The sequence below is a fragment of the Nicotiana attenuata genome, chromosome 7, assembly GCF_001879085.1.
Source record: "Nicotiana attenuata strain UT chromosome 7, NIATTr2, whole genome shotgun sequence".
NCBI lineage: Eukaryota > Viridiplantae > Streptophyta > Magnoliopsida > Solanales > Solanaceae > Nicotiana > Nicotiana attenuata.
Window position 1 is genome coordinate 102,477,306 of NC_031995.1, and position 20,736 is coordinate 102,498,041.

General features: G+C 36.0%; 2 protein-coding genes across 3 annotated transcripts; one reads left to right on the forward strand and one right to left on the reverse strand.

The window, feature by feature from the left end:
- Window positions 2,251-12,679, forward strand: LOC109229611 (WD repeat-containing protein 20-like). The gene is made up of 11 exons (XM_019395119.1): window positions 2,251-2,837; window positions 3,734-4,045; window positions 4,125-4,233; window positions 4,327-4,420; window positions 6,505-6,592; window positions 6,693-6,776; window positions 10,231-10,324; window positions 10,409-10,496; window positions 10,672-10,777; window positions 10,864-10,956; window positions 11,759-12,679. Exons 1-11 carry the CDS (start codon window positions 2,643-2,645, stop codon window positions 12,149-12,151), a joined length of 1,656 nt encoding a protein of 551 aa, XP_019250664.1. The 5' UTR covers window positions 2,251-2,642; the 3' UTR covers window positions 12,152-12,679.
- LOC109229612 lies at window positions 13,082-17,656 on the reverse strand. 2 transcript variants are annotated; one of them, XM_019395120.1, is made up of 8 exons: window positions 17,376-17,655; window positions 15,601-16,098; window positions 15,126-15,300; window positions 14,321-14,606; window positions 14,109-14,181; window positions 13,947-14,037; window positions 13,759-13,838; window positions 13,082-13,618 (listed from the first exon to the last, which is right to left on the reverse strand). In XM_019395120.1, the coding sequence occupies exons 1-8, from the start codon at window positions 17,472-17,474 to the stop codon at window positions 13,379-13,381; spliced, it is 1,542 nt and encodes a 513-aa protein (XP_019250665.1). In that variant the 5' UTR covers window positions 17,475-17,655; the 3' UTR covers window positions 13,082-13,378. The 2 variants fall into 2 exon arrangements, with proteins under 2 accessions (XP_019250665.1, XP_019250666.1); XM_019395121.1 differs by lacking the exon at window positions 13,759-13,838 and having other exon boundaries at window positions 13,434-13,618; window positions 17,376-17,656.

Genomic DNA, 20,736 nt, shown 5'->3' on the forward strand with positions numbered 1-20,736 from the left:
TGTCCGCTCAAGTTGACATGTAAAATTTTACCTTCTATAGCAAAGGTTTACACCTATTTATTATAAATAAAAATTCTTTTAAAATATTATTTTCTATAGCTACCTTTTAGTTTTTATAGCAAAATATGTATTTATGGTCATTTCCTACTATTAAGCTATTAAATACGCTGTCTAATATTTCTCTCTCTTATTCTTTCAGTTTATTCTCTTCCAAAATCACGCATAGTATCTTATTTCTCGCTCCACCATCTCTCTCTCATTCTTTCCTATATGAATCAGAAAACTGGTTTCCTCCAATAGACAGTGAGCTTTTTCATGATTTCCATGGTTATCACTACTCTTCGGCCATGAAAATAGTGAGCTTTTCCATGATTTCCTGCAAGTTTTCTTAACATCCTTTTCAAAATTGTTCTTTCCCAATTCCACAGGGCGTGGAGGCGTGACACCAAATTTTTTTCCTTCTGATTCATGATTTCTTGCTTCTGTCAAGAACTATGAAATTGTGCAAGTCGTAAATCATCAACACAGATTTTCACCACTCACCACTAAAGTTTTTGGATTTTTGGCCGGTTAAAGCTTCTTCATTTTCTCTTCAACAATTTTTAAAAAAAATATCAACCATTGTTAGGTTTTCTGCAGAAATACCCACTAAAGCACTCAATTTCGAAGGGCCATCTTTCGATTTACAAATCACTCAAGAGGAACCTCTGTTCATCAGCAACTATTGAAGGCGAAAGGAGAACAAAAATACGCAATGACCTTAATTGTAGATGTATTTACATGTATTCGAGTCCGCGTATATTGATTTTTAGTTTCTACGATGAGTTTCTCTTCTTCTATTTAGATGTATTTATATGGATTCGATAAAGCATACACTAATTTTTATTTTGTACAGTGATTTTTGACTATTGTATTTAGATGTATTTGAGTTCTTACAACATTTTTAAATATATTGTTAATTCTATCATTTTGATGTTATTCATCAATTAGTTATGCATTCAATCTAACTGTATTCATCTGTATTTTAAACCTTACTGTATCCATTTGTATTTAAAACAACAATACAGTGAAATACAGTAAAATACAAATAGAAAATCAATGAATACAACCAATGAAATATACTTAATAAAGCAGTAATACCATGTATTAGGAATAAATAAAGTATTGTGAATACAAAAATAAACTTGAATACATTAACTGTTAGATACAACAGAATACAAGCACTAGGTTTATTATGAAATATGCAGGCGGTAGGTTACTCTTACAGGTTGTATCCGACATAAATATATGATGTATTCATATACAGAAAATCGAATTTCAAAATATTTCTGTAGATACTTATATCAATTCCGAGCAGAACCTCGAACAATGTCAAAAAAAAAAATTTGAACTGTATCAGAAAAAAAAAGGACCGAAACTCTGAAGAATATTATTATTTTTGGTGTTTAGTGTCTGATAAATCTTCTCATTAATTGGATTGATAATGTTGTGTATTATAATTGATTTAGGTGAGTTATATTAGGAGTGTATCCGGTTAACTTAGCAGCTTTCCATTATTAAACAACTTGAGAAACCTATTATTACGTTGTATTCATGAATATATGGTATGAATACATGTGAATACAGCGGCTGACAACTAGACTGCCCTAGTTTTTAGCCGATTTTTACTACTGTATTCATGAATACAATAGCTCAAATACATCGAATACATTACCATAACAACTGAAAGGTAGCTACGGAAAGTAATTATGTATATAGTAGCTATAGGAAGTTAATAATCACTAAACAATAGCTATTTCTGAAAATTTCTCTACAGTATTCTCTTAACTAAAAAAAGGAAAAAGAAAAGAAGAAGAAGAAAGGGACATGCATTCGCACATATAGCCTTTTTAGTCACTATTCAAATTCTGACCCCGTTAGTTTTATTTATTTATTTATTTAATTTTTTTTTTTTTTTTTTGTGGTTTGCTCAACAGAGTTTATCTGCAAAAAGAAAATACATTCAACTACCTTTGAGGCTTTGAAGCAAAATTTAGGCATTTGATTATTGTGACAGAAATTAAAGTCTGCTCAAATTATATGGTGCAAAAGAATCCTGGTTTAGTGGGGCAAATTTTTATCACTATTTCCTTTGCAAGTTTCCAAAAGATTAAATATTTATTAGCAAACTATATTTATATCAAACTATTCTAATTATATATTTTAGTTAACTATACTTTTATTATATATTCATCAAATTGAGATAGATTAATTGGATAAGTCTTTACCTTCCAAAGGCCAAAAGCCCAAATTAGAGACAAACACATTCCTAGTGAATCTCAACCCCCTCAAACTCTCAAACAGACAACGAAATAGAAAAAGAAAATAGAAAAAGTAGCAGCAGCAGAAGAAGAAGAACGGGGCCAAGTAGAAGAAGAAGAAGAAGAAGAAGAAGAAATAGTTAATCTCACCTTTCCCAAAGCTTCATCACTCTACACACTTTGATCTAGAGAAGCAATTCACATCCAACAATTTATTAAGAGTACTTTTGAACAAAAAGACCCAATTGCTTAAATGATCTCATTATTACATGTATAAACCACATATATTGAACTGTAGATAAGAAAGAGACCAAGGGTTTTTCTTTTTTGGATTGGTTAAGAATGATGAATTCTGGGGTTAGTAGTAGTAGTAATAATAATACGATGTCGTCTCAATCGGGGAACAATAACAACGCAGCACAATCACCAGGTTTGAAGACTTATTTTAAGACCCCAGAAGGAAGATACAAGCTTCAGTATGAAAAGACACATCCTGCTGGTCTTCTTCACTATGCTCATGGCAAGACTGTTACTCAGGTATAAACTTTAGCTCTTATGCTTTTGTGGTTTTTCCCCCTCAATTCTTGATTGTGACTATTGATGTTAATTCGATGTTATGTTCTGTAAGATGGTCAAGATTGGATTTTGAGCATGACCCACTTGGTAATATCCATGTTTTGAGCTGAGTATAGAAGGGGGTTGGCTAATATGGTTGATTTCAATTTTAGTGGTTTGTAAGAATGTCAAGATTGAATTTTGGGCATGAACCACTTGGTAATATCCATGTTTTGAGCTGAATATAGAATGGGAGCCTTGCAGCAACGGTAGAGTTGTCTCCGTGTGACCTATAGGTTACGGGTTCGAGCCGTGGTATCAGCCACTGATGCGGTGCGTCAAGGTAGGATGCCCACATCACACCCCTTGGGATGCGGGCCTTCCCCGGACCTTGCGTGGACGCCGGATGCTTGGTGCACCGGGCTGTATTTTTTTGGTGTGATGGTCAAGATTATTGGATTTGGGGTTGGCGACTTGGTAATATCCATGTCTGAAGCAGAGTATAGAAGGGGTTAGCTAATATGCTTAATTTCAAATATGGAGGTTCTACACCTCTATACCATCCTTTCCAAAAAAGGAAAAAAGGGGGTTACTTTAGGTTTACTTGGCACCTGTATTTGTGCGTGTAGCAGGTTACACAGTGGATTAGTCGAGGCTGATATGCCGATATAGTCCTTTTCCAAAAAAAGAAAAAAAAAAGAAGAAGGTTAATTTCAAGTTCAAGATATGTTATGGGGGTTTGAATAATTGAGTTTTACAGTAAATTGGTTTTGTTCTTATCTGCCTTTTAACTCTGAATGGATAATCCATTTTCTGTCTTTTTACCCGAAATCGAGGATCCACTAATGAGATAATAGTAAAATTATTTTTATTTTCAGGTAACCCTTGCTCATCTCAAGGATAAGCCGATGCAGGCGCAGCCCCAATCATCATCAAGTTTTGGAGTGAGCAGTGGTGTTAGGTCAGCTGCAGCAAGGTTCTTAGGTGGAAATGGTAGTAAAACACTTAGTTTTGTTGGAGGAAATGGTGGAAGTAAGTCTATTAGTGGCATGAGTGGTAGGGTTGGATCATTTGGGGTGTCAAGTTCAAGTAATTCTGTTGGCAATTCGAACTTTGACGGCAAAGGAACCTATTTAGTGTTCAATGTTGGTGATGCGATTTTTATCAGTGACTTGAATTCTCGAGATAAGGTATGCTCATAAAAAAATGTGCTTTCTGAGATGGTTGATTTGATGATACAGATTACAAGAGATTTACTGTCCAGTACAGGATCCTGTAAAGTCTATACATTTCAGCAATTCAAACCCCATTTGCCATGCATTTGATCCGGATGCAAAGGAAGGACATGACTTGCTCATTGGTTTAAATTCTGGAGATGGTAAATTTCCATTTATCAGTCTATGTGACATATAGTTTACAGCTTCTAATAGGATTCTCTTTTGAACTACAATGTCTGTTTTCACACTTGCAGTTTATTCAGTATCTTTACGGCAACAACTACAAGATGTTGGGAAGAAGCTTATTGGGGCACAACATTACAACAAGGATGGTGCTGTTAACAACAGGCAAGGCTCAAACCCTTCAATTCTTGTCTTTATCTTGTCTTTTGCGGAAGAATGTTTATACACCTAGGCTTCCTTGACATCTTTTTCATTGAGTTTGAAATAGATGAATATTTAGTCAGACAGGCGTCATATATGCTTTTTGATGGCTAATATAACTTGCAAGCTCCCTAAGATTTTCTTTATAATAGATAGCTTTCTCTTTTGATAAAGGTGGAATCGTGTGTTCTCTTTAACTAATCTTGCTGACTCTCTATAAATGGAAGCCGCCTTTGCTGATTGGCATAATAGCATCATTTAAATTAAGTGCCATCGTGCTGGTTATTTCCCATTTATGGGGGTCAGAAATTAGATTTTAAATTGGTAATCATAGTTGTGACATCCAGAAAATATGCTGCTTTTGCAATACATTTATTAAATGGCATTTATGATTGCTGAATATTCTTTAAGGCACTCCATCTCATATTTCAAAGTAACATTGTAAGAAAACAAGCAGTAACCTTATAAGAATATTCCATTAGCTTATAAATGTACTTCTATTATTAATTATAGGTCGTCTCTTATGGACCATTAGAGATACTTTGACACCTCCCATGTACAAACTCGCCCCTCCCCTGAGTTGAGGGAAGATAAGTAGATTAGTCTAGTCTATGAAGTGTTAGGATGAAAACAATAATATGATTAGGATGAAAACAATAAAGGAAGCCTTTAGAAACTGGAACACATGGAAAGTTGATAAAGCCATCAAACAAGTCTGGAGAATGATCCTTTCTAGTATTTTTTGGTGTTTATGGACAGAAAGAAATAGGAGATGCTTTGATGGTGTATCAACTCCAATTCACTCTATTAAGGCTAGGTGCTTAATGTTTCTTTTTAGTTGGCACAAATTGTCCCCTGTAGACACCCCTGATAGCTTTCTGAACTTTGTCAGCACCTTGGTCTAAGATTAGCATTCCTTGTATTAGAGCTGACTTAGTTCTTTTTGCTGTATTCTCTTTTGTACTACTGCATCTTCTTGATGCCATCAATGAACAAATTACTTCATCAAAAAAGATTTATTTTTCAGTTTTTAAGAACCGCCACGTAATCAAAAAGTTATTGAAGTTGACAAGAAAGTTCTTCTTTGGATAAATAAGAGACACTGTATATAAGAAAGAGCATTAAGGAGATTGAAGATACCCAATAAAGGAGAAGATAGAAACAACTAAATAAGATAAGGAACAAAGATAAAGAAGAGGGGTAAGATCTTGAAGGCTAAGATAAGGAACAAAGAAAAAGAAGAGGGGTAAGATCTTGAAGGCACATCATTTAGACAAAGGAAATCTTGGAACAATAAAAAATCTTCAGCTCCTTCCATCAACTCTTCCTTGGTCAAAAGAGAAAATTAAATAAAGAGAAAAATTGTTACATGTTTGACTGAAGCTGCACTAGTAGTTTAACATATTATGAGGGTGTTTGGATTGGCTTGTTTTAAGTGCTTATTGGCTTTTAAGCACTTTTTTAAGTTGTGTGGTGTTTGGCAGTGATAAAAAGTGCTTAAAAGCACTTACTTTTCGGCATAAAAAGTACAAAAATAAGCCAAAAGTCAAAAGTTGGGTATTACCAACTTATGGCTTTTGGCTTTTAGCTTAAAAGCTACTTTTTATAAGCCAATCCAAACACCCTCTATTTCATGCTGATTAATGGAAGGACAACTTGTAGTGATAATTTGGTGACATGGGAAATACTGTTATAGTATATAAACATCTGTGTTCCACACACTCCTTCTTTAAGCATCCTTCATCTAGGATTGTTTAAGAAGACATTTAATACTTTTTGACATCGTAGACTCCACCACTCAAAGCCCCTACCCAGGAGCCCAAAGATGGCCCTTTCTCGCTTTAGCCCTCCTTTTTCACAAAAGATCCATAATTCATTTAGTGTTTGTTGTGTTCATTACTGTTGAATATTTTACAATTAGTTTCATGCAATGTCTAGCCATGCTAGTACTGTAAGTGTGATAGTTACACAAAAAACAAAGAGGTTTATATACCAAGAAGAGAATGATTTATTTGCCAATTTAACAATTTTCTTTGCATTCAACCCAGTCGTTGTACTAGTGTCGCATGGGTGCCTACCAGTGATGGCGCTTTTGTTGTTGCTCATGCAGATGGAAATTTTTATGTCTACGATAAGGTAAATATTGAATCTGAATGGTGTTTTTACTAATTTTCTATGTTAATGATTCTCATATTTCCAACTTCTGTAGACCGATGTGCAATTTGTTGTTTCGCAGAGCAAAGATGGTTCTGCTGATCCTTCATTTCCAGTCATCAAGGATCTAACTCAATTTTCTGTTTCCCATGCACGCTATAGTAAGGTATTGTGCTTATAGACATAGTACTTTTCTGCAGTAATTTGCCACAGATATAAATACCGAGAAACAAGCCAACAATTGTCTCTTGTTTGTCTCCAACAATTGCCAATTTATTTGTTTATCTTTTGAGATCGAGAGATCAACCACACCTCAATCCCTTAATTATTTGGGGTCAGCTGTATGGATTTGTGTATCCATGCCGTGATATTTAGGTTCACTAATTTCACTACTAAGTTAATTGACTTGTAAAGCATATTAGAGGTTCTCTAGGTCTCACACTTAACCCTTTGCGTACGTACAAGTCTCTAATCAGGATAAAGAATAAGAGACTCTTGACGCACAGTAGACTTGATGCAAGTGTAACACAATAAGGAAACCTTAAATTACAACTAGTTGCTATAGCCTATATGGATCATTTATTTCGTTTTCGTCATGTTTTTAGCTAAACAAGCATTGATTTGGAGAGGTTTGTAGGTATACCAAGATAACTTCCATTCATGTATTTTACATCACCTTATTCCTCTTTTGTCACACCTATGCTCATGCATATGATGGTCTATATAGGACATGACTAAACAATCTCAAGTGATCTCTCATTTTACCTTTTATTGTGTTTTCCTTGCACCCTCTCAGTCTTAGATGATCATTTCTAATCCTTGTAAATAAATCTCGCTGCGATCTGATAATATCTGTATTTACATCATATACCTAATGGATGCCAAACTTTACTAGTATTTTATTGCTCTTTTTGTTTAAGGTTCTTTCTAATCCTTTGAATTAGAATACTTATCAGAAAGCACCTGCATGTTCCTTCTGTTTGATACACGATGGATAAAGGGCTTATATTCCTTCTATTCTTCTTACATCTTAATATGGTGGGGCAATATTTCTAATGAGTGTAGTCGTATATTGAGGTAGTGCCTGCATCGAAGGTCAGATGGGTGAATGAGAGGATTGAGATGTGATTAGCCCTTAAGCGGCTTCTTTTTTCCACATGATTTAAAGAAACTTTGGTGTTTGCTCTTTTGTAAGTTATCCTTCTGTTAGTTGTTAATTTGAGGGGGTCATGTTGTATGAGTACAACGATATTAGTCTGGATCTTGGTACTTTTTCTAACTTTACGAATGGAGTTTTATATAGACATATAGGACATGACTAAACCATCTCCAAGTGATCTCTAATTTTACTCTTTATTCTGTGTTCCTTGCACCTATGCTGTCACCGATCATGCTAGATTAGATGATGTTGCAAAACAGTTTATAAAGCCAGCAAATGTGGCAATTAGATGACGTTGGTCTCGTGTTTTCTTTTTTCTTTTTGATAAGGTAAAACTTTTATTAACCGAGTACCAAGCTGGTACCAAAAAGTAACACAAGACAACTATGAATATCCATACAGTCAGCTACAACATCTCCCTAACAATTCCAGAAAGTTCATATATTAATTGATACTATCAGTGAAGCTACTCTTACACCAAAGAAACAATTTATGCAAAGACTTGTTTTTGACTCTAGAAATATGATCTTTCTGCCCATTAAAACAAGCTCTATTTCTCTCTAGCCAAATAGTCCAAAATATTCGCAGAGGTATGGTTCTTTTTTTTTTTTTGATAAGTTCTCAGAGGTATGGTTCTCCAAATCTGCTTCAATGTTCTATGAGGCATGGTCCATGAGATCCCACGGATATTAAAAGAGTTCCCAGCATTGCCTTGTAAATCGCAGTCTTCGTCTCTTCTTCACACAAATAGCACCTATTACTTAGTCCAAAACCCCTCTTATGAAGATTATTCTGAGTAAGACAAGCTTCTTAAGCTGCAGCCCAGCCAAATATCAGAGGACGTTGGTCCTCTGTTACTTTAGCATGAGCTAATTATTAAAAGCCTCTTCCACGAGGCATAGGTACATTGCTAGTTTCTAGACCTTTCTGAGTCCTTACTGATATCTTCTTTACTTCTTTCGAGCCTATTCTAAGCAAAGACACTCTTTTATTGATGAGGTTTGCAGCTTGTTTGGATTGTTTTATCCGTTATTTTATGATGTATCAATTGATAAGATTACGAAAATGCCTTTAACTGCTTAAGTGTTGAATTTATGAACAACTTCTTTTCCCTAATTTATCAAACAATTATGCCTTATACATATATTAAGTTATTAAATCCACTCAACTCCTAATGAAATTAACTAAAAACAAGATATTAATATAAACAACAATAATAAGTGCACACATTTCATTTGGAACATAAATAATATTTCCTAACAACATGCATTCAAATAATCCATAGCATAAAACGCATAATGTAACATTTTCTGAAAACATATACTCCCTCCGTTTTAATTTAGATGATGTAGTTTGACTAGGCACATAGTTTAAGAAAAAAAAGAAGACTTTCGAAATATGTGATCCTAAAAGCTTAAGGGGCAAAAGCCTTGTGGGCTATAACATTTGTGTGGCTATATAAACTTCTCACAAGGGTAAAATAGGTAAAATGAAAAGTTTAAAGTTAAATTGTTTCCAATTACAGAAACGAAACGTGTCATTCTTTTTGGAACAGATTAATAAGGAAAGTGTGTCATTTAAATTAAAACGGAGGGAGTAATTCATATTGTCCATAAAATCCTCAGCATTTGAGCGTGTTGCTCAGCAATCAGTAGTAAGTTTTAGTGTGTTTTCTCCTAAGTTTCTTGGACACGGGTGCAAATCTAGAGGTTAGATCCTTCGAGATGTAAATTCTAAGATTAAGGGATACGGAACCTAATACGGATACGGGTGTAGGGATCCAGCTAAAAAAAATTCAAAAAAGTAAAAATATTATAATATCTCTAAATTATGAGAAATTTTGTGGAATACTTACGTATAGCTGGTAAGGTGTAGATATCTTTTTTATTCTCAAGTCAAGTTGTAGATAAGTAAAGGATTGATTTGCTAGATATGGTACGGATCCCATACGCACACCCATACTAGTGTCGTGTCGACACGGGTGGGACACCTAAACTGCCATGTCGGAGCAACTTAGGTTTCCTCAATATTGTAGTTCCATATGTCTACCAGTATGGAAGATTACAAAACATTCATATATTATCAATTCAGACTATAATCCAGAGTAAGACCATTAATTGCTTTGTTTTATCATACAGGTATGTCAAATCCGATAGATAAAAGTTACCACACGGATTCATAAAAAAGACAAACAAAAGACATGGCAAATAATTGTCATATAATCATTACACAAAGTAAAAAAAATAGAAAAAAAGAAGAAATCATGAAACACGTACACAATGATTTCATGGTCTTACCTGTGGTCTCAAATTGGACAATGCTACGGACAAAAGGAAAATGCAGTAGTAAAACCGCGAACCAATTTAATATGAACTCTGTGAATACTGAATAGCAATTTAAGTTATTCCTTTCACCTTTTATCATTTGGCTTTATAGTTCTTTCTTCAATTTCCTTATGCAGAACCCTATAGCTAGATGGCATATTTGTCAAGGTTCAATCAATAGCATTGCTATCTCAAATGATGGGTCATATATTGCAACTGTAGGGAGGGATGGTATTTTCTTCATCTGATGACTTTTGAATCTTTTTTTGTTCTTTTCATTGTTAACTCGGCTTAAAATGGCCTAATTAAATACAGGTTATCTGCGAGTATTTGACTACAAAAATGAACAGCTTATATGTGGTGGGAAAAGCTACTATGGTGCTCTATTATGTTGTGCTTGGAGGTGAGTGTGTGTGGTGTTGTAGATACAATATATATTTGTGTCTTGAAGTTGCTTTTTCCTTCCCATTTAAACTTAGGATCCTTCCCCTTAGTATATATTTTCTTTCTTCCTTCAAATTTGTTGTTATAATGTTTTGAGTAGAGAAAAGTTTTACTGAGAGTGCATGAACTGACAGTATGGACGGGAAGTACGTTTTAACTGGTGGAGAAGATGACCTAGTTCAGGTTTGGAGCGTGGAGGAACGTAAAGTAGTTGCATGGGGTGAGGGACACAACTCTTGGGTGAGTTTGTAGCGGATTAGCATGACTTACCTTTTCTTCTCTGTGATATTGAAGTCTTCCTTATTGTCTTGACTCGTGTCTGATAGGTAAGCGGAGTGGCATTTGATTCATATTGGTCAGCACCAAATTCAGATGGCACAGATGAAAGTGTTGTCTACCGATTTGGTTCTGTTGGTCAGGTATTGTTCAAATGAAGTACTATAACTAATGGGAAAAAGAAATTTAAGATGAGATCCCACTGGGGGGAGTCGAACCCAGGTTGCATGAAGCACTATAGCTGTTTGAATCACATTTGAAACTAGAATCTTATGTGCCTATTCAAGATGAACACTTTATCCGAGTTGAAGCTTATATTTTTCTCTTGCTCAACAAAGGAAATGAAATCAAATTTATCTTCTTTTTTTCCCTCTTAACCGAACATAACTTTGTAGTTTTCAGGTGAAATCCAAATATCCAGCATCTTTACCAGTGCGTTTCATTTGTGAATAAATATTGTAAATAAATTTTTTCTAATCGTAATTTTATTGTTTCGAGGATATTTGTAAAAATTATATATTTTTTAAATATGTTTTGTCTTAGTATCGTGAAATTTGTATTTCCTTGCTGGTAGCGGGTTGGAGCTAATCTCCACAAGGAACCTACTAAGCGGAGGATTTTCTCTTTAACATGCTTATCCGATAGTTGAGCCTAGTATGAATTGAACATACTTCTGTTATGGACAAAAGTTTTCCAGATCAGTCTGCAAATAGCCAACGTTCTACTTGGTTTGATTAGTCAGTAGTTAAGATCAAGCAGAATGAAAATCTGGTTCCAAGTAATCTTTAACTGTAGGTGAAAACCAGTCAGAGCAATGTTGGAGTTTGAGTCCTACTTTCAATATCGTGAAAGATATTATTGTTAATTGCTCTACGATCTGGTGCAGCTTTTACCTCCTTGATATCTCCTTGTTTGACTGTCTATAACCTTGATATATTTTTTCAGGATACGCAATTACTTCTATGGGATCTTGAAATGGATGAAATTGTAGTACCAATGCGCCGTCCTCCTGGTGGATCTCCAACTTTCAGCACCGGGAGTCAGTCGTCACATTGGGATAATGCTTGCCCCGTTGGTACTTTGCAACCTGCTCCAAGCATGCGAGATATTCCAAAAATATCACCCCTGGTTACTCATCGTGTTCATACTGAACCACTCTCTAGTTTAATATTTACTCATGAATCAGTCCTTACTGTCTGCCGGGAGGGGCACATTAAGATTTGGATGAGACCAGGCTTTGGTGAAAGCCCATCAAGCAACTCGGATTCTTTATTGAGTACCAGTCTTAAGGAGAAGCAATCTATATCGGGGAAGGTTGTTACTTCAAATTACAAGTAATGACATACATTATTACGGTGGAGTGCAAAAATGGAGAATGCAGTAAATGGAGGTCTTTTACATACTGACATTCACTGCTCTTCAATTAGTTTGCTCGATGCTGATAAGCATATGATATGAGGTTGTGCGGTGAGATTAACTGACCAATTGTATAGCGAACAATGAATTTGCTGCTGGGAGCAAGATGAGGTTGGAAGAAGGGTGCATACGTCGCGTGTAAGTATGAAATGTTAAGAGAATATTTAAACTGATAGGTTGAAATAATTATCAACATCTTTTGAGATGTGTCACTAGTTTCCACCCTCTCAGAACTCCTTAACACCTCCTATTTTCCCCTTTGTTCTTTTCTTTCTTTCTTTCTTTTTAGCCAATTTTGCATAGGAACTACTGGTTGACATTTGATTTGCATTGGGTTAACCTCATGTTTTGCCCTGTCCAACATTTTGGCCATGGTTTTATGGGGTTGATAAGCTTATAATGCGTTTTTTCATGGAATTTTTCTTTGTGCAAGTATAGTCATTATTGTCATTGAGCCCTTTTCTTTTTACTATATTGTGATTTTTGATGGAATAACTCCTTTCCATTAAAGGCAATAACATATTGTGACTTGGTAGAAAAACAAACTAAGACAATTAAATGTCAGCTTGTGATGTGTGGGGTAGGCGCAAAGTTACAGGTCCAAACCTTGTCGTAGACAAAAGCCTAATATTTAAGTGAAAAATGATAGAGGGATAGACTCCTTATCCACCGAGTTTTGAATCGTGCACGACTGACCTTCAGGGATTTCTCGGTAATAAAAAAAGATTATAGAAATATTTTTTAAAAATACTCTACTACATGGGAAGAAAGGGAATGGGGAGGAGAAGAAGCCTAGTTAGGATCCAAGCCACCTATATTATCTGGGAGACTCCCACAAATACCAGTAAACTATAACATGTGAACAAAGATGTGCCAAGCAATCGAATAGAAAAGTAGGAGGAAAGATACAATATTACATTTTTAACAAAAAAGGAAAGGAGAAAATCAATCTTAGTTACATTCTGATATTTACATTATTTCAGTTTCTCTTTCAAGCACTACCTATCTGCTGGAACAATGAACCAGCCGCGTAACTCAAAACTGTACAGTTGTGACTTGCAACGACTAGCTATACACTCCAATGATTTTCTTACACGAGACGGAAACTGTTTTAATCTTGAATATAAGTAGATTATCTGTTCCTTGCGTTCAGCTTCCATGCGCAGCTCCAGAAGTACCAGCTTCAGCTCCATGCAGTTGGCTTTCCACCTGGGGCGCCGGACTAACTTCAGATGATTGATTTGGACGCGTCCCTTCCTGAGATTCACGTTGCGAATTCCATCTCCTCCTCAATTTCAAAAGCTCAAGAAGAATAGAAGTCCCACACATTGTACCCCCAAAACCCACAAAGGTGGCAAGAAGAATCGATAAAACTGCTTGCACTCGAAGCTACAATTCCGAGCAAAAGATAAAAAGCTTTTAGTATTAGGTGGAGCCCAAGGCAATTCAAGAGAATCACATAATCTTTTTTCTTTCTAGTTGGCCATGTGTTTAAGTTTTTTGTTTATTTGAGCTGAAGCACTACTTACCACTGAGTAGAAAACATGAGCAAACAGAACCACCAAGCCAAACTGAATGACAGCATAAATCCAAGCATATCGTCTTATTACTGATCACGTAAAGCATGTAGTTTGTATGTTTAATTACCACATTGATATAAACCAACACTGTCAAATTTGAAAGAAGCTAGTGATCAGAGGGAATTTAGTTCATGTACCCATAGTTGTCGATGTCATGGAAGCAAAGAGACCCAATATGCATGAAAAAGGCAGAGATATAGCAATGGCGCCCGATCCCATTCTGGTAACCTGTAAACAAAAAACTATTTAGGACCCTTTTCTGGAGTAGGATAATATATTACTGTATAATCTTTGCTCACCAAAAGCTGCTCCAGAAAACAAAAGTAGGCAAGCATGCTGACGATGACAAGAACAGGAACATCTTGCCAAACCCTGTAAGCAGTTTTCATAGCTCAAGTAAAATACCATGTAATTCAGCTTAAAACTTTTTTATAGGTACGATGTAATTCAACTTAAACTATTTCATCATAACAACTGATACAGAGCAACAAAAGAAAGTTCATGCGTATACCTGTATCGTCCAGCTTCAGCTTGAGGTCCATTTCCTCTACGATTAGTACTTTGAATCCGCAAAAGAGTGACAGGTAAGTTCAGAACCTCTTCGTTGCAGACATCACAGATCTTGTTGCCTTTTATGCTAAACCATTTTATAGCACATTCTTGATGAGCTAAGGCTAGTTCACCTTTACAGCTACATTCCATCTTCAAAGTTTCCGAACCCTCCCCAAGTTCAACGAAGCAGATTCTGCAGACAGCATCTTCTTGAGTGATGTCTTCACCAATATTAGCATTTCCATCTGAAACCATAACACTAAGAAAGGTGTAGGTTAGTTATCCTAGGTGAGTCGAATAGAGGGTTCAAGCTGTAAATGCAATGCTGCATAAGAATACTGTTATCTAGATTTAAAGAATATTCTTTCTCCAAATATAGGTTAAGTACAGCTTCTTACAGCTACAAGATTTTAAACAATGATTATATGGATTATAAACGCTATAACTCAACTTCCAACAACTCTTATCCACAAAAATTGCTGTCTATCAGAAATTGGCGTGTACATATTCCTATACGCAGATGATCACCGAGCGGCCAAAATTTTATAAATCGCAATCTGTAGTATGAAATCCTACTTAGTATGGCCTCCTAAGATAAGTTGAGACAGCACTCCACTATATTCGTATGCAGCTGCTTCTTACTAGAATTATAGCTTCAGACAAAATAAAGCACGAATAATGTAACTAACAGAGAATCACAGGCTTGCAGAACCAAGCCCTTATTATATGACAATGCATCAAACATGATTATAGACATAAATTACCTGCGCTAAGAGTTGGAGTCGCATTTAATGATGAAGCATCATGTCTTGGCACGTGAGGAGTAGAGGGGACTACACGATAGATGCTCCCTATGTAATCCATCTGTTTTATGGTCCCATCTTTGATTAGTGTAGGCACTGAATGTGAGCGAGGTATGGGATGTCTAGCTCCTGCTTTCTAGTAGATGGTGAATTTGTAAGATTTTGGTAAGAATGAATTGTCCAGAAATTTTGAAGGTTATGTGAAATTACAAAGACCTTAATCTATCAAAACCTTTATATTTATGCCAACAAATCATAAGAAGATCCATGATCAGTATATACATCTAGGTAAACAAATTAAGACTTTAGAGTACTGTAATTGGAGAACAATAATTATGCTCGTCTTTTAACTACACTCATCTTTCATCACCCAATGTAACATACTCTCTCTGAGAATTTTGCATATAAAAAGACGGGCACACATATAAGAACTTACAACTGAATCGAATGCTGTATTTCCGTAGCCACTATGCGTTGATTCAGGATTAGAGTGTTCAATTGGAGTTACAGGCAACGATGAAGTTCTTTTCATCTTTGGAGTGAAAATCCTTTTAACAGATAGAGTCCTGAAAATCAAAGGCCTGTCCTGAGTTTGCGGAGAGGCTCCCAGAGCTAACATTGCAGCCTTTTCAATATCAGTCGTCCTATTCCGGAATTTGAAACTTAATTTAGGAAGGAGAGATTTGATTGACGATTTAGCCCTCGATAACGAGGGGCCTGGAGATCCGTTTACTTTAACATGGCTTGGGCTTGGTAATGGAGAAAAATTCACTCTTTTGGGAGTTTGAGTTGGCGACGGGGACAACATGTTTATCCTCACAAAATCCTCTATTGGTCCATCAACGGTTCTTTCCGGTACTTCCACAAGTAGATTTTGTTGTCTTTGCCGTTCGCAGAGTTGTAGTTCTTCTACTATTTCACTTGATTCACCAACCTAAAAGAATTTGAGAACCACAACACCGGAGTTACTAATCCACTTTTTGTCTCTCACCACACAAAACTATAACTGTATCAATTTGCAATGAAACAAAGATATAATCATGAAACACTTCTCCGATACAAAGATTCAGCACGCGGCATTGGTAACAAGAATTTGTTCCAAGAATGATGTTGAAGCAAAGATAAACAATTCATGCCAAAAATAATATACAAAGCAGTAGGTGATCAAGACACAAATCAAACCAGTTCAGAAATTCCTTGCACAATCCTAAACATCCAAAATCTTTGGAGTATAAGTTCTATGAACATACGGTCTAAAAAATATTTACAACATCATGTCACTTAAAAGTCAACTACAAGTAATTCTCTATACAACAACAACCAGAGGCGGATGCAGTCATATAGTAACAGGTTCAATTGAACCCATAACTTTTTACGCGGAATACAAATTTATATGTAAAAATTCATTGAAATTGAAACAAATTGTGAATATAAACCCATAATTTTCGGTATATATTAAGTTCAATACTAAGAACTTTAAAGGCCGAACCCACATAATTTAAGTTCTGAATCCGCCACTGACAACAACAACAATAACAACAACAACAACAAAGCCAGTGAAATCCCACAAGTGGGGTCTTGGGAGGGTAGTGTGTACGCAGACCTTACCCCTACCCTTGGGTGGTAGAGAGTTTGCTTCCAAAACACCCTCGGCTCGAGGGGAAGACAAGTAATTCTCTATACAAACATTAATTGATATCTTGAAAAAAGGGAATCAATTTCTATAAAAGGCCAAAATACACCGATAGTGTACAAAATTGTTTACCCCGTCGGTGCAATAAACCGGGCAGCCCAGTGCATGAAGCATCGCACATAACATTATCAGTGCACATAACTTGAATCCTTTTGCCCTTGAAGATATTTTTAAGAATACATAGAGAATTTTGCAAAAGAAAAACAATCCAAGAAAATCATAATTCAGCCTGGAAAAAGAGGAAATTGAGTGATATCCAAGCAAAAAAAAAAAAATCTCTTTTAGAAGGGAATTCAAAATCCTAACTCAAAAATGTTATACAAGCAAGAAAAGGATATGAATTAAGATATAGAAACCCAACAAAAGAATTTCTCAGAAAAAGAAAAAAAAATCCATAGCTCAAAGAAATAAATGGGTAAAAGCAGAAATATGAAACAGACAAACAAAACCCATATACAGTATCCTTTGTAAGCGTTTTACAGCAAAAGATAACAAGAAAAAAGAAAGAAAAAAGTTACCTTTACAAGAGGAAGAGGAGGATCAAATTTGCTGTTAAGGTTGTTATTACAATTCTTGTCATCCTCTTCAGCTAATGATCTCTTGTTACTAGTTTCCATTAAATGTAACAATTATCAGAGAAACAAAAAAAAAAAAAAGGAAGTAAAACCCTAAAGAAAATCTTGGGAACTGAATTTAGTGAAAGTAAAGAAGAGTGGCTAATGAACAGAGTTGCAAGCTTTGAGAATTGAGAGAGACATAGAGACTCAAGAAAGTAATGGGTATCATTCTTCTTGACTTATATTATAATTTGTTATTATTATTATTAGAGTTTATGTCAAAAGAAAAAAAATGCAAGAGGTCTTTTGTCAAAAATTATACTCCCCCGTTTCACTTTCTTCCCCCTGGGTCGAAGTCAAAGTATTTAATTTTAATCGCAAAAATCAAACAAAAATAAAATTTGCATGTTTAAAACTACATAGAAAGTAGTATAAGTCAATTTTTAGAGATAACATTTACATGTCTAAAAATTATATAAAAAGCATTATAAATGAAAGTAGTTAATAATTTGAAATATTAATAAAATATATAAGATGAGTAGGGGCCGAATCACCGTGACCGGGCCGGACGAAATTCCGGTGGAATTGTGGAGGTGTGTGGCCAGGTAGAGCAGGCTTGGAATGGCTAACTGCGCTGTTTAATGTTATCTTCGTGACGAAGAGGATGCCAGGTGAATGGAGGTGGAGTACGATGGTACCATTGTACAAGAACAAAGGTGACATTCAGAATTGTAACAACTATAGGGGCATCAAGTTACTAAGTTACACTACGAAAGTTTAGGAGAGAGTGCATGGTGGAAGGGAGGGTGAGAAGGTCAGTGTCTATATCCGACAACCAATTTGGGTTCATGCCGGGTCGTTCCACAACGGAAGCTATCCACCTTATCAGGAGGTTGGTAGAAAAAAGGATTTGCACATGGTGTTTATTGACCTAGAGAAAGCATATGACAAGGTTCCTATGGAGGTTCTTTGGAGATGCCTGGAGGTGAAAGGTGTGCCGGTAGCTTATATTAGGGTGATAAAGGACATGCATGAGGGAGCTAAGACTCGGGTTAGGACTATAGGAGGTGACTCGGAGCACTTTCCGGTTGTTATGGGGTTGCAACAAGGGTCTCCGCTCAGTCCGTTCTTATTTTCCCTGGCGATGGATGCATTAACACACCATATTCAAGGGGAGGTGACATGGTGTATATTGTTCGCTGATGATATAGTTCTGATTGATGAGACGCGAGGCAACGTTAATGAGAGGCTGGAGGTATGGAGACCCTTGAGGCTAAAGGTTTCAAGTTGAGTAGGACTAAGATAAAATATCTGGAGTGTAAGTTCAGCGATGCGTCGGGGGAAACGGACATGGATGTGAGGCTTGACTCACAAGTCATCCTCAAGAGAGGAAGTTTCAAGTACCTTGGGTCGATTATTCAGGGGGGTGGGGGTGGAGAGATAGACGAGGATGTCACGCACCGTATAGGAGTGGGGTGGATGAAATGGAGGTTAGCATCTGTAGTCCTGTGTGACAAGAAAGTGCCACCGAAACTCAAAGGCAGCCATGCTATATGGGGCTGAGTGTTGGGCAGCCAAGAATTCACATACCCAGAAGATGAAAGTGGTAGAAATAAGGATGTTGATATGGATGTGCGGGCACACTAGGCTGGATCGATAAGATTAGGAATGAAGATATTCGGGAGAAGGTGGCCTTGGCTCCCATGGACGACAAGTTGTGGGAAGCGAGACTTAGATGGTTCGGGCACGTGCGAGGGAGAAGCATAGATGCCCCGGTTAGGAGGTGTGAGCGGTTGACATTGGCAGGTACGAGGAGAGGTAGGGGGCGGCCTAAGAAGTATTGGGATGAGGTGATCAGGCAGGACATGACGCAACTTCAGATCTCCGAGGATATGGCTCTGGATAGGAAGGTGTGGAGGTCGAATATTAGGGTTGTAGGTTAGGAGGGAGTCGAGCGTTTTTCTATGTTGTTCCGGGGGCAGGGCTGGGACGATAATGTTTCGCTGTGGGTTGTTAGTGGTTTTTGTAGTTTCCACACTATTTGCTATGGCATTATTGGTGGTTATTGTTATTGCTTTACATCTACTTTTCTGTTTTTTACGATGATGGTACTATTTTTCCGACTTCTGTCACTAATCTATTGTCTATTGTTTATTTTCTTCTTCTTGAGCCGAGGGTCTTTTGGAAACAGTCTCTCTATCCCTTCGGGGTAAGGGTAAGGTCTGCGTACACTCTACCCTCCGCATACCCCACTTGTGGGATTTTACTGGGTTGTTATTGTAAAAAAATATATAAGAAAAACTTTGATTAAAGAAGAATAACATTGACTCTCCAAATAGTATATGTGCCAAACAAAGTGAATCTTTTTTTCTTTTTAATAATGGTGTCGAGGTCAATATGTATGCACCTCAACTAACTTATTCGACTGGCATACTTAAAGTCAGAGACAAAAATATCGGGCAAATTTATAGATAAAATAGAGTAACATTGGAGTTTAATATATTTGGAACCTAAAACCTATTTTGTTGTTATGTTATGTTATGTCTCAATCACTAAGTCATCTCTTAATAACAAATTTTATGTATATGGAAGTCTTAAAACATAAAATTTCTTAATGGAACGTTTGTCTTAATTATATCTAATGGAGAAGTAGGTTACAGGTCTATATCAAGTTCTCGTTAAGAATTAGCGATTGGTGATGATTAGGTGTGATATGAATCATTTATTTATGCACATATTTTAGACATTTGGCAATTAAATTGAAGATGAATTTAAAGTCCTTTTTTTCTTTTCTTTGTGCAATGTTAGCGAAAAACCCCAAGAAATTAAAAAATGTATGTTGTTTCATTTTATTCTTCTTCTTTTTCTTTTATTTATTGAGGTACGGTTGGCATGTAAATATAGTTAAAGAGATCAATAATAATTATAGTGGAATGGTAAGTACTCATTCATCCTTAACCAGAGGTCTCGAGTTCAAGACCTGAAAATGGTTCGTACCCTGAATATGAAATCGCCTTTGCGCTTTATCCTTCATTATTTTTTTCCTTTTTAAATGAGTAAAAGAGAGAGTATGAAAAAGGAGAAATTTTCATTCCATAAATTTTCGCTTACTTTGATTCCAAGAAACTTTATTTTTTAATTTCTGATGTCATAATAGCACTTAGATTTCAACCACATTTTGTTTTATTGTGTTTTCCCTATTATTTAATCTTACTTTCTTTTTGTTCACTTACTACTAATATTGTATCAACTCTGAAACATCATCTTCTATCAAGTCAATGTGGTGACTCAGTAATGAAGTTACCTAAACCAACTAACCCTT

What these genes read in the sequence shown, in the direction of transcription:
- LOC109229611 (XM_019395119.1), top strand. Translation starts at nt 2,643, where the DNA reads ATGATGAATTCTGGGGTTAGTAGTAGTAGTAATAATAATACGATGTCG. An exon ending in ATGGCAAGACTGTTACTCAG is followed by an intron (nt 2,838 to 3,733) that starts GTATAAACTTTA and finishes TTTTATTTTCAG; the next exon opens with GTAACCCTTGCTCATCTCAA. An exon ending in TGGTTTAAATTCTGGAGATG is followed by an intron (nt 4,234 to 4,326) that starts GTAAATTTCCAT and finishes TCACACTTGCAG; the next exon opens with TTTATTCAGTATCTTTACGG.
- LOC109229612 (XM_019395120.1), bottom strand. Translation starts at nt 17,474, where the DNA reads ATGGAAACTAGTAACAAGAGATCATTAGCTGAAGAGGATGACAAGAAT. An exon ending in GACTCCAACTCTTAGCGCAG is followed by an intron (nt 14,607 to 15,125) that starts GTAATTTATGTC and finishes TTATGGTTTCAG; the next exon opens with ATGGAAATGCTAATATTGGT. An exon ending in GTTTTCTGGAGCAGCTTTTG is followed by an intron (nt 14,038 to 14,108) that starts GTGAGCAAAGAT and finishes TTTTGTTTACAG; the next exon opens with GTTACCAGAATGGGATCGGG.